This window comes from Vicugna pacos, chromosome 9 (genome assembly GCF_048564905.1).
Source record: "Vicugna pacos chromosome 9, VicPac4, whole genome shotgun sequence".
Taxonomy (NCBI): Eukaryota; Metazoa; Chordata; class Mammalia; order Artiodactyla; family Camelidae; genus Vicugna; species Vicugna pacos.
The window spans coordinates 5021215-5034951 of NC_132995.1; the positions used below are offsets into that span (position 1 = coordinate 5021215).

A 13737-nucleotide genomic window follows, 5' to 3' on the forward strand; every position below is an offset into this window, starting at 1 on the left:
ACATCCCGAGGAAGCGCTTGAACTCTGGGTGCCTCCGTATGTTGGCCTGCAGCGTGGGGTGGGGAGAGGCCGGGGCAGAATGCTTTCCCAGCTCCCGCCTCACCCTGCTCCCCCACGGCCCGCGGGGTCCAAGTTCCCCTTCTGCGTGGCCGCGGCTCCCTCTCCGTCACCCGCCGGCTTCCTGTTGGGGCCTCCTCCTCGGGGCGTCTCCTCCCCTGGCAGAGGAACCTGCGCCCGGGCTCTGCCCTGGCCGAGGCGGACATGGGGCCCCTGCTGCTGCTGCTGCCGCCCCTGCTGTGGGGGGGTGAGTGGCCCGGGGCGGGGGGCGACACGGGGGGCGGAGGGGCGGGGGCTGCGGCTGAGCCTCTGTGTCCCCCCAGGGTCCCTGCAGCAGCCTCCAGGGTACGGCCTCCAAGTGCAGGAGTCGGTGGCGGTGCAGGAGTGCCTGGGCACCAACGTGACCTGCTCCTTCTCCCTCCCGGGGAGCGAGTGGTTCGCCCCCTCCATCTACTGGTTTCGCCAAGGGGACAACGTACACTTTAGTGCTCCTGTGGCCACAAACGACCCGAGAAGACCAGCGAAGGCAGAGACCAAGGGCCGATTCCACCTCCTCGGGAACCGCAGGGACGACTGCTCCCTGAGCATCAGAGACGCCAGGATGAGCGACTCGGGAACCTACTTCTTCCGAGCGGAAAGAAATCATCCTCAGAAATACACTTACCGAAATACGCTGAACTTGCAGGTGACAGGTATGGCAGGGCACCCAGTGAGGACCGTGGGCCGTGGAGACCCCTGCCCGCGCCCCTGTTAGAACAGGAACAGGACACAGGAAGACCCCGTGCTTGGAGTCTTGGGGTTTGAGGGTTCAGAGGAGGCACAGGCCCCGGGGGGAGCTTGGGCCCCGAGGCACTGGTCCCTCTTAGGGTCACACTCTGGGTCCCCACCCCCTGGGGCCCAGGCATCTCCCTCTCTCCTCCTCAGCCCTGACAGAGAAACCCGACATCCACTTTCTGGAGCCTCTGGAGTCTGGCCGCCCCACGAGTCTGACCTGCAGCCTGCCAGTCGTCTGCGATGGGGCAAGATTTCTCTGGTTCTCCTGGGCGGGGGACACCCTTGATGCGGTGGACCCAGAGACGCTCCACAGCTCGGTGCTCACCCTCACGCCGAGGCCCCAGGACCATGGCACCAACCTGACCTGTCAGGTGAAACTCCAAGGAGGTCAGGGGACCACGCTGGAGAGGACCGTCCAGCTCAATGTCTCCTGTGAGTGTGGAGGGACGGCCGGGTCCCTGAGGGCAGTGGGCTGTGTGAGCATGTGTGTGTCCAGGCCGGGGAGAGCGCAAGGGCCAGCTCACTCACGAACACGTTTTTATGGATCTGAGCCTTGGGAGTCTAGGTGGGAGGTGGCCGTGAGGATGGCAATCCCCACCTTCGCAGCTTCCACCACCTGTTTTGGGTGCTGGGTCAATTTCCACCCCACTCCTCACCTCTGAAGCAGGGCACGTCTCTCTCTCCCAGATGCTCCGTCGAACCTCAGCATCAGCGTCTCCTTCAGAAACGTCACAGGTAGGAAAGAACCTGTGCTCCCCAGGGCTGGGTCCCGCTCCTGCGACCGCCTCCGGGCAGAGAGGGCAGGGGATTCACAGCTCGAATGGGACCAGATATGGGAAAAGCAAAGGTGAAAATCACCATTGTCCCTCCCTCACCTCCAGAGCACCAGTCCTCACACTCGCATAAAATGCACATGTGCACACACATATGCATGCACACATATATACACGCACACACACGCACATACACACCAAACTGTTCAAAGCCATTTCACTTCACCGTGATTCTGCTCTGTGGTTTTCCTCCACGAAAGCCTCTTTAGTTTCATTTCTCGCTGCATTAACTGAATCCATTTCTCCACGATTGGAGGCTCTGCTTTCTTTCCACCAAACAGCCCAGACAGATCCCACTGAGACACTGAGCCTCCCCCTGAAGATATGAGACCCAGATACTTTGAGCCAACCTCCTTAGGGTGTGAAGGTCCAGCCTTAGAACCGAGACAGAAGCAAGCTGGTGGGCCAGGGGAGGAGAGGGAGGGGCCAGGCAGACCCCGGGAAGGACGGAGGGATGGAACCTGTCAGCCTGCCAGCCTTCTCTCTCCTCTCTCTGTCTGCACTTTCTTCCAAAGCCCTCAGGACTCTGCAAAACACCTCAGTCCTTCTCATCTTGGAGGGCCAGGCTCTACAGCTGCTCTGTGTTGCTGACAGCAACCCCCCTGCGCAGCTGAGCTGGTTCCGGGGGTCCCCAGCCCTGAACGCCACCCCCATCTCCAGCACTGCGATCCTGGAGCTGCCTGGTGTAGGGACTGCAGAAGAAGGAGGATTCACCTGTCAAGCTCAGAACCCGCTGGGCTCCCAGCATCTCTCTCTGAGCCTCTCCGTGGTCTGTGAGTGTGGGGACCCCTGGGGGCAGGACACCTGGGTCCAGGGGAGGGAAGAGGGACCGCTGACCCTTCTCCTCCCTCCCCACAGACCCCCCGCAGCTGTTGGGACCCTCCTGCTCCTGGGAGGACGGGGGTCTGCACTGCAGCTGCTCCTCCCGAGCCCAGCCGGCCCCCTCCCTGCGCTGGCGGCTGGGGGAGGGGCTGCTGGAGGGGACCTTCAGCAACACCTCCTTCGAAGTCACCTCCAGCTCTGCTGGGTCCTGGGCCAATAGCTCCCTGAGGCTCACTGAGGGGCTCAGCTCCGGCCTCAGCCTCAGCTGTGAAGCCCTGAACGTCCACGGGGTTAAGAGCGCCACGGTCCTGCTGCTACCAGGTCAGGGGGCTGGTTGGGGGCAGAGGCTTAGGGGGAAATGAGGATCCCAGAAGATGAAGTTTGAGTGGGAGGGGCCTGGACAGAAGGTGTTTGCTAGGACGAGGTGCTCCATCTTGTGCCTGAAGAGGCTCTCCAGCCAGTTCTGCAAGGAGGTGGGGAGGCAATGGACTGAACCTTGGGAGTGAGGGCGTCTTGCACACCTCTTCTCTGCAGGAAAATCAACATCCCTGACAGGAGTGGCTCTTGGGGCTCTTGGAGGCGCTGGTGCCATGGCCCTGCTGTCCCTATGTCTGTGCCTTGTCTACTTTTGCATGTAAGCCTTTGTCCTTGGGGGAGGTGCAGGGAAGTGTGTGGTAGGGAGTCCAGAGTGAGGTCACTTAACTCAGAAATGCAGAGCTGAGTAGACTAGATCCAGAGGGGGTCTTTTTTCAGGGGGTGGGCTGGGTAACATCTTTGTTGAGATATAATTCCCATACACTTAAGGTGTATGATTCATTGGCATTAGTATTTTCGCAGAGTTGTGTGTCCATCAGCATAATCAATGGTAGAACTTTTTCACTAGCTCGACATGAAAAAGAAACCAAAAGGAAACCCATACCCCTTGTCATGCCGTCAGCTCCACACCCTACCCGAGGCAACCACTATTCTATTTTCTGTCTCTCCAAGAGTTGCTTATTCTGGACAGCTCCTGTAAGTGGAATCAGAAAATATGGAAACAAACAAACAAACAAAAAAGGAATAAAGAAAAAACAAAAGAAGGAAAAAAGAAAAAAAAGAAAATATGTGGTCTCTGGTGACTGCCTTCTTTCACTGAACGTGATGTTTTCAAGGTTCATGCTAGTGTGGCATGTGTCAGTCCTTCCTTTTTATTTCCAAATAATGTTCTATTGTATGAATGGAGCACATTTCACTCATCTGTTCATCCATTGATGGACATTTTGGGTTGTTTCTACTACCTGCTATGATCACTCACGTACAAATTTTTGTGTGTAAGAAGGGTCTTTAGCGATGGAAATTCAGTCTTAGCCAAACCCCTGGTCATCTGGGAGGACGGCACACTCAGTGGCCTGTCAGGAAGGTCTCCGCATCCAGTGCCATGGTCTGGGTGCCTCAGTAGGAAGGAGCCTACCCACCTTCGCCTGAGACATCCTGGCTGCAGTATGTTGGTTTCTTCTCTTAGAGTGAAAGCTGGCAGGAAGCAGGCAGCCAGGAGCCCAGAGAGCCCAGATGAAGACCCCATCATGGGTACCGTTGGCTGGGTGAGTGATGTGGGTGTCTTCTCACGCAGTGGGGGGCCCTGGGCATGTCCACACAGCGGATCCTGACTGAGCTCCTCAGCATTTCCCCCAAACCTGCTCCTCTGTTCCCCTGGGCAGAGATACCTGGGAGCTGGCTTCCCTCTGTTCTTCACCTTTATCTTCCAGACCCAGTGGCCGTCTGCTCACCCTCCTGCCTCCTCACTGCTGAGCTGACCTCACTGCTTTGCCATATATAGGCTGCCATAACTGTCTCTTCAAAACCACTACTTTCCAGCCACTCTGGAGTCTCAAAGCTGTTGTTTGCTCCCATTGCTTTGAGAATCAAGTCACACTACTTGGTCTGATATTTGAAGTCTTTCCTAAGGTCTTCCCTGATGGCTGCTCTAGCCACTGGTCCTGCCCTAGGGTCCAGCCACACTGGCCTTCTTGCTCTCTCCATACTGGTCTACTCCCTATGACTCAGCTTTTGAATGCACAGTTCCTCTGACCTGAAATGCCCTCCCTTCCCCATTTCTGCCAGACCACCTCTCCTCCTCCTTTCAGCTCCAATATCAGCATCTCCGGCTCTGGAAGACCTTTGTCAATGTCCATCCCTCCCTTCTCTACATCCCCAGAACTCTGTGTCCACCCCTGTCCTGAGGGGCACACCACACAACATCACTGCATTTACCTGTCTCCACTTTCTTGTCATATTTGTAGTCTTTGAGGGCAGGAGCTGTAATTTTCTCTCACTCCGTCCCTGTCCAACATGACCCTTCTCCCCTTTTATAAAACTGGACCTGTGCTGGACTGAATGGAATTGTTCAAAATGCTTTGTTCATGACCAAACTATTATCACTGAAACAGTGTTTATTTTTACTTATTCATTTTTATTCATAGTATGATAAGCAAGTGTAAACCTACCACCCAACCTATGACTTCAAACATTGATGATGACTTCCATCTGCCCACGATGCTCCCTGACCCATCCCCAGTAACCACTGCTCTGAATCCTTTGCTGCTGGTGTTATCATGTATATGTATACCTGCAATATTCACTATTTAGTTTAATTGCTTCTGAACCTACAAAGGGTGTCATGTTGCATGTACTCTTCTTGGACTTACTTTGTAGACACAATATTATGTCGCAAAGATTCATTCATGTTTCTGCATAAAGTTGCAGTTTCCTATTGCAGAATATTTCATTTTATGATTTTGTCTATTATCTAGGTTTGTATTCATGGACATTTGAGTTGTTTCTGGATGTGGCTTATTATAAACACTCTTATTAGTGTCTCATTTTATTCACATGCAAGAGTTTCTCTTTAACATGACTTAAGAATTTAATTGCTAAGTCATAGGGTATGCAAAGTTCATATTTGCAAGAGCATCACAAATGGTTTTCCAAAGCAACTGCATTCATTTATATTTCTATTTGTGCCTATCAGATTCTGTCAATCTACAATCTCTCCAGCACTTGGTTTTCTCAGTTTTTTTTTCTTTTTTGTCATCTCACTATCTCAGTGTGATAGTGATTTGCATTTCCTTGGTTACTAATGAAGATGAAAATCTCTCTACATCTTCAGTGGCCTATAAACACCTTCTCTATAAAATGCCTGGTCACATCTACAGCCCATTTTTCTATTGGATGTTTGAACTTTTCGAAATGTATTAGAGAGTTTTACAGTGTTGTTGTTGTTTTTGTTGTATACATGGTAAATATCTTCTCCCAGTGAGTAGCTTGTCTTCGCTTTTTCAAAGGTGACTTTTGATGGCAATAAGTTCTTAATTGTAATATAACCATACGCACCAATCTTCTCTTTTCTATTGAGTGCCTTTTGGGTCTCATTGAAGAAAAGCTTTCCCACGTTAAGATTAACAGAATAGTCAAGTACAATTTCTACTGGAAGTTTTATGTTTTCTCTTGACATGTAAAGACTTAATCTACCAGGAGTTGATTTTTGTGTGCGGTGTGCAGTGTTGATTTGTACACGTTCCTCCTTCATGTATAGAATAGTCCTTCCCTCCCGCATTGATCGGCCACGCCACTTCTGTCATGCATCAAAATTCTGCACATGTGTGGGCCTCCTTTTGTGGCCTCTTCTGTTCCAATCCCCGAGTCAGAACTGTGTATTCGATCAGCAGAATCTATAGCCTCAAAAATAAGTCCTAGTGTCTGATGGAGCAAGACCCTCTTCTGAATCTTCTTCAGAAATGCCCTGGCTATTTTTGGCCCTTTGTTATTCTTTTTAAATGTTAGAATCAGTTTTTCAAGTTCAAAAAAAAAAATACTCCCGTTGGAATCTTGATTGGGATTGCATTGAATCCATAGATCAATTCAGGAAGAATGTACTTGTTTATGAATTCAAGTCTTCTTATCCATGAAAACAGTTCTCTTCATTCATCTAAGTCTTTTTTTTTTTAAATGTTTTCAAGAATAATGGAGAATTCCTTCACACAGGTCTTGGTCACGTTTTGCTATTTTTATTCCTAAATCCTAGTTATTGTTGCTGCTGTAAATGCTATCTTTTTAATGGTGTATTTTTTTCATTGTTCATTGCTGATACGCAGAAGGAAAATATTTAGAAAAAACATATAAGGTTGTTTCTTTATAATTAAAAAAACCACAAATTGATGTCAGGTGTCATTTAGAATCTTGTGGCTTTGGTAGCTGGAGAATCTTAGATCTTATTCATAAGCCTGCTGAATCATTCTCTTTCAGAGATTAAGATACCATGTGAAACATTTGTGATATTCTTGTTTTTAACTGTCATGGCTTGCTGACTCAGAGCTGTTGCATTTGATGCAAATGTAATGTCATTTCCATCAAGAATCAACTGGTCCTTTTGGGCTTCAGGTATTGAAGGAAAAAAAAAAAAAACCCACCCAGCCTCCTGCAACCTCTGCAGATGTATTTTTCGTCTGAGAAGTTTCAGGTTTCAACAGATGACTCAATCCTCACTCCCCTGAATTTTAACTAATGGGGAGTGAGTACACTCAGACTATCTCATCTGCATCTGGCAATGGAAGTCTGTGTGATCATGGGCAGGATGTGAGTACAGGTTCTTTGAACAGTGGCCAATTAAAAAAATTCTTTCATTTATTTTTAACTTTATTTTGGGGGGCGGCAGGTGGTGGAAGTAATTAGGCTTACTTATTTATTTTTAGAGGAAGAACTGGGGATTGAACCCAGGACCTTGATGCATGCTAAGCATGTGCTCTACCACTGAGCTATACCCTCTCCCCAGTCAATTTCTTTTCATTTGCCCATGAAGAGCTTCTTCTTTTACTTTGCATGTTGATGGGGTTGAAGCCATTCCCTGGTTTCCTCTAGGGTCCCCACTATAAATGTGCATCTCTTCTCGGTGACAGCCACCGCTCCTGGGGTGTTCGCTGTCTGGGTACCAAGAATTGTCTTCCTTCAGTAGATGCAGCTATGAATGAGTGAAATGCAATTATGTATTGAGTTGATCTTTTATATTCTTCCAACTTGCTAAGCTCTCCTGTTAGTTCTAATAGTTTGCATGTAGACATGGAAGTATCTTTGATTGACTTTTTTTTCAATTTAAAAGTGACCACAGGTTGGTTTTGGGTGTCAGAATCTTTGGGGAATTCAAATTCGATGATCATATCATCTGCAAAATAATGACAGCTTATTTCTTCCCTTCGATTCTAAGCATTTCTTTCCCCTTTCTTGTCTTAATACCCTGGATAAGACTCCAAAGTCGAGCAGAAAGGGATTTTAAAACATCTTTCCATCCTTAAATTCTAACTAAATTAGGTTTTGGTCAGAGTACATGTTTTTATGATAACCTGTTTTTAAAATTTGTTGAGACGTGCTCTCTGGCCTGGTGTGCGATAGCCTTTTGTAAATATTTCCTGTGTGCTTATGAAGAATGTATATCTTCTATTTCTTAAATTCCATATAAGATCAAGAGGCCAGTGTGTTAGTTGTATGGATGAAATTCAGATCTTTACTGATAGGTCTTCCTGACCTATCCATATCTGAAATCTTACATTCTGCTGGTTTGTCAGTTTTCCCCTGGAGTCCTATTCATATGTTTCCTGTGGTTGATGTACTTTTAAATTTAAACTGTATGTTTTGGAAGTATTTTGTCTTCCCAGGGAAATGAACATTTTTACCACATTTAGTCACACAGTGTGATTGTCTCTCTCCCTACTGATCCTTTTTGGTTAGACCTTTTTTTTGTCTTTTTTTCTTTTCCCTTTTTCAGTTTTATTATGTAGAATTATTACAGTTTGACTGCACATACACATTATATTGCATGTAAATACATATAAAGTATATTTCACTTTTTTTAGTTTTCATATATGTACTAATGATTGTTTCTAAGAACAGATTAGATCTTTAGCTTTTTAAACTTACATAGTTATCAAAGGAGTAAAGCCAACTACAAAATAAGAAACAACAGAATGCAGTAATCCAATCATAAAGGGCAGTCAGATGTGCTTACACATATTCAAGAGATCAGCACAGTAATTGGTCCATTTGTGTCCTTATTATTATTGTTATTATTTTTTAGGTTCTTCATATAAATGATGTCAATGGCATTTTTCTTTCTCTTTCCGGCCCACTTCACTTAGAATGACAATCTTCAGGTCCATCCATATTGCTGCCAATGGCATTATTTTTATTCTTTTTTTATGGCTCAGTGGTTAGATCTTAAAAGAGATACATCAGTTTGCCATTGGTTAGCTAGGTGCCTGATATTTTTCCATACTTTCCTTTCCCGTCCCCCTCCCCCCAACATTTTATTTATGTCTTAGCCGTGGTTCTGGTAAATAGTATACAACCAGGTTTTCAAAAATCCAATCTGACATCCTCTGCAGAGTTGACTTTATTTGTACTCATCACGGTTATTGATATATGTGGATTTCTTTCTACTGTTTTACCTTTTCTTTTCACTTGGTTCCATGTTTCTTTCAATATTTCATTCTCTCCTTTCTTTTTTTTTTTTTAACATTTTTTATTGATTTACAATCATTTTACAATGTTGTGTCAAATTCCAGTGTTCAGCACAATTTTTCAGTCATTCATGGACATATACACACTCATTGTCACATTTTTTTCTCTGTGAGTTATCATAACATTTTGTGTATATTTCCCTGTGCTATACAGTGTCTCCTTTCTTAAAACAGTTAATATTTCTATCTTACTCCTAACAAAAAGAACACGAGTGCTTTTACATCCATTGATCTCCTCTTCCTCCACCCTCTACTACAATGTTGCTTCTTTCTTTAGAGATCGTTTTCATTCTGGGTTATCATGAACCTACCTAACATTTTTCTATTCTCTGGTTTTATTTTTAAATACACATTTTAATGAGGTATTTTGATACCTATATCTCCTATTCTTATCGCGTATGGTTTCCTGGTTTTGTTCTTTTTATTTGAATTCTTCCTCCCAATGTGTTTTCAATTTGGGTTTTTCTGTATTAAGACTTCCGAGGGCTCGGTGCCTGAAAGTTTTTTTATGCCCCTATATTTGAACTTCATTTGGCAGGATGTAAATTCTAGGGTCAAGGAGGTTTTACCACAATGCTTTAAACAGTTTACTTCATTGCTTCTTGTACCCAATGTTCCTGTTAGAAATGTGAGGTCAGGCTGAATCTCGCACATTGGGAGGTAATCCTCTCCTCCTCCCCGGAAACGTTTATGTGTTTCTCCTTGGTTCTGATACTCTTAAGATTCGCTGCTCTGTGGGGAGGTGGGCTTTCTCTTGTCCATTTTCTTGCACTTGTGGGGTCCTTTTAACTGAAGTGGTTCATCTTTCTTTAAACTGGGAATTTTATCTCCACTATTTTTGTTCAAATATTTCTTCTTGCTTTATGTCTTTTTAAAAAAAATCGCATATGGGGACTACTGTCATCTGAATGTTGAGACTTTCTGTGTCTGTCTTCTGTCTATCTTTTCTTTCTTGGGTTCTGATCTTTCTCCTCTCCTTCTTGTAGGGGGCGCTTCAAATGGCCCTTCTAGCTCACTCATATACCTTCAGTTATATTCATTCGATTCTTTATTCCATCCACTGGGTTCTTCTTGTTGTATTTTTCAGACATAACATTTCCACTTTTTACAGAATTGCATACGCATTTCCCCTTTTTACCGTAATTTACAGAATTACATAACTTCTCGTTTCGCACTTTATGTACATAACTTCCGATGTACATAATTTCTTTTTCTTCCAGTTTTATTGAGATACAGTTGACATTTAGCACTGTATAAGTTTATGGTGTACAGAATAGTGATTTGACTTACATACATCATGAAATGATTATTGCAATAAGTTTAGTGAACATCCATCAATCTCATGTAGATACAAAACTAAAGAAATAGATAAATGTTTTTCCCTTGTGATGAGAACTCTGAGGATTTACTCTGTTGCTAAGTTTCACTTATAACATACAGCAGTGTTAATTATAATTATCATGTGTACATTACATCCCTAGTATTTATTTATCTTATAACTGGTAGTTTGTATCTTTTGATTACCTTCATCTAATGCCCCCTTTCCCTACCTCCTGCCTCTGGTAACTACAAATCTGATCTCTTTTTCTATGAGTTTGTTTGTTCGTTATTGAGTTTAACTGACCTACAACACTACATTAGTGCCCCTTACACAACATAATGATTTGATATTTCTATACATTTTCAACATAAGTCTAGTTGCAACATATCACCAAAGGTATTACATAGTTCTTGACTGACTTATGTAATTTTTTTATTCTTGTTTTCATGATGGTAATAGCCAAGATCCAACAATGGAAGAATTACAGATGGAACTACGGGATGACAAAGAATTTGGAAATCAATCAGTCACTCAGCTGATTAATAAGTGATCACACCAAAGTCCCTAGGGGAAAGTAAAGGCTCTCTCCTAGAGCATTTAGTGTGCTTAGTTTAAACTCTTGATCAGAGGGTTCTAATGCTTTTGCTTCAGAGGTACATGAGATGAGGTTCCCAGATTCCTTCATTTGTTTTTCTTCCAGGGTAGTTTCACTGTTGGTGTCCAGTCTTCTGACCTAGAAGAGCATATTTGCCGGGAGTATTAGCTACTCTGTCTGGAGTGTTGATTGGGTGAAAGTGAAGGGCAGATGCTGGTCTGTGTCAAATTTGAAGGAGGGACCGGACAATCCCCAGGGTGGAGCATCCTCAGGCACCAAAACTACTGCCAAGCATTTGCACTTCCTGCTCTGCCAAGAAATCAGCTCAAGTCACCCCTTTGCCTTCCCGCCCTCAGACAGAAGGCACTTTGGGCAGGGGCTCTCTGTGGATTTTGATCCACCAGACCCCAGACTTTGGAAAGGAGAAAATGAGGACAAAAATCCCAAAGGCCAGTGAGGCTCCACCTCTGCTCCTCTCTTCGCCTCAGTGAACCTTCAGTGCTTATCCAGCACTTACGTCATGGACACCGGCATATCACTGGCGTGTGCAGGCTCTCTGAATTCTGCAGATGATGACTGTCCCAAGGCAAGGGTAGAGGAGAGAAAGGAACAGAATTCAAGCACACTGGAGGTAACCCATCCTCTCAAGCCAACTTCCTAGCCCTGGGCTGCAGCGCCTCCCCTCCCCCACTCCATTTATTCAAATTAGCCTTTACTTTCCCCCTAGGGATTTATGTGTGTTCAATCAGCTGATCAACTGATTTACAAAATTTTGTCATCCCATAGTTCCGTCTATAATCTTGCATTGCTGGATCTTGGCGGACAGAGCCAGTGGCATGTGTGAATTCACTATCTTGACAGGGACTATGGTAAAGAGTGATTTGTTTTTCCCCTGGTTTTACTCTCAACCTTCCTGTACATTTTCATACTGTAGACAGAATTGTAAAGTGATCAACTGCATAGTCCCTGGAGTTCAAATTCCTGTGTTCAAGTCCTGGATCCAGCCACTTCCAAGCTGTGTGACCTTAGGCCAGTTAATGAACCTCTCTGTGTCTTTATTTTCTGTTCTGGAAATGAGTCCATCAGTACATTGGTTCCTGTCTCACTGGGTTGTTATGAAAAGTGCTTAGAAGTGTGCCTAATTCGTGGGAAAATTGCTCACAATTTTTACCTTATGTTAGTATTTCCCCCTGTCTAATAGGGAACCACACAAAAACAGGTATTTGGGGCTGTTTCAGGTCCTCTTATGTCCTCATTTGTGAGAACAGCATCTAACTCATAGCCAAGGCTCAGCAAAGAGGTATTGAGTGAAAGAATGAACATATTGCTTTCTCCTGTTTATTGAGCTGCATCTTGTCCTGTGATGATTAATTTAATCCCCCTTTAATATCGGGGAAGACTATTAATGGACAATGTCCTTATATCCCTGTCTTTGGCTGCACCTAGTTCCTGTCATTTTATTTCATCTTGCTCATGCCTACTACGGGCAGCTCTGTCTAGATATTCTATTTTTTTCTGACATGGTGAAACCAATTTTTCCCTAACCTGCATTTTCTTGTTTTCCCTTTCTGAGCTACTATTTAAAGGTTAATGTTGCTTTCAACACATTTTCAATAGCAAGATGGTGTCGGAGTGTAGGCAGCCGTGGGAGAGAAAACGGAATGGCTTACCAGCATCTGGGTATCATCTTTGCTGGGTTCCTACTCTATTTTCATTTTTGCTTATTGGAGCTTGGGACCCGGATCCAGAACTAACATCCCTTTTCTGATTTCTGCATATGCTACCTCATAACACATGGATGTCAGAAATTTGCTTTGTGTACATGTCTACTTGTCATGAGGTCAGGGTCTATATCTACTCACACTGTCCACCTGCCCTCCCCCTCCCCAGGACCTGCGACAGGAGACACTGCCAATAACACAGCAGGTTTGGGTTTAAGTCCTGGTTCTGCCGTTTACAACAGAGTGACCTTGGGCAAGTTACTTCACCTCTCCCTCACCTCAGTTTCCCTATCTGTAAAATGGGGTTCATAAGATTTGTCATTCATACTGGGTTTTTGTGAGGGTTAAATATGATCAGTAAGCCCTCGATATGGTCTACTCAACCTTAGTTTTACAAAATTTTAAATGAATGAGTGAATAGTTGAGTTCATAGGAGACATATGTGGAATAAGAGGATGAATGAATGAATGTTCCATCAGCCCACCTTCCCCTTGGGGACCATGCCTGCCTTACTCTTCCTTCTCTGACTCCCTTTTCTCCCCTTTGCTCAGGGTTCCAGGCAAAAGTCCTGGCCAGACAGCCCCCCAGACCAGGCGCCATCCGCTGTGGAGGATGCCCCGCCCTCGGGGGAGCAGCAGGAACTCCATTATGCTTCGCTCAGCTTTCACGATTTGAAGTCTCGAGAGCCTCAGGACCGGGAGGCCACCAGCAACACCGAGTACTCAGAGATCAAAATCAACAAATGAGGATTCGCCCAGAGCTCGGTCCTGGCTGGAGGAATCACAGCCTCTGCGGGGGAAAGGAGAAGTCAGGGGCTAGTTGACGAAACCTTTGTGGCAATATTAGCATTAACTACTGTGGGAGTGTCCCCAGGTAGAGCAGAAAGAAGACAGGTGATAGGATTAGAGAGACCTGGGCTCAAAGGCAGGTTCCAACACTTCCTAAGGCATTGTGATCAGGCAATTCACTTCATCTCCCTGTGTCTCAGTTTTCCGTTCTGTAAATCAGAGATTATGTGTCCTACCTCAAAGTTGGGTGAGCATTAAAGAAATGAACGTGTGAAAACCAA

At 45.3% G+C, this 13737-nt stretch overlaps 1 protein-coding gene across 1 annotated transcript; it reads left to right on the forward strand.

The window, feature by feature from the left end:
* Nucleotides 1–213: 213 nt before the first annotated feature.
* SIGLEC5 (sialic acid binding Ig like lectin 5) lies at nt 214–13737 on the forward strand. Its single transcript, XM_072968589.1, has 9 exons — nt 214–304; nt 381–749; nt 982–1263; nt 1519–1566; nt 2180–2437; nt 2523–2807; nt 3021–3120; nt 3988–4066; nt 13220–13737. Exons 1-9 carry the CDS (start codon nt 262–264, stop codon nt 13412–13414), a joined length of 1659 nt encoding a protein of 552 aa, XP_072824690.1. The 5' UTR covers nt 214–261; the 3' UTR covers nt 13415–13737.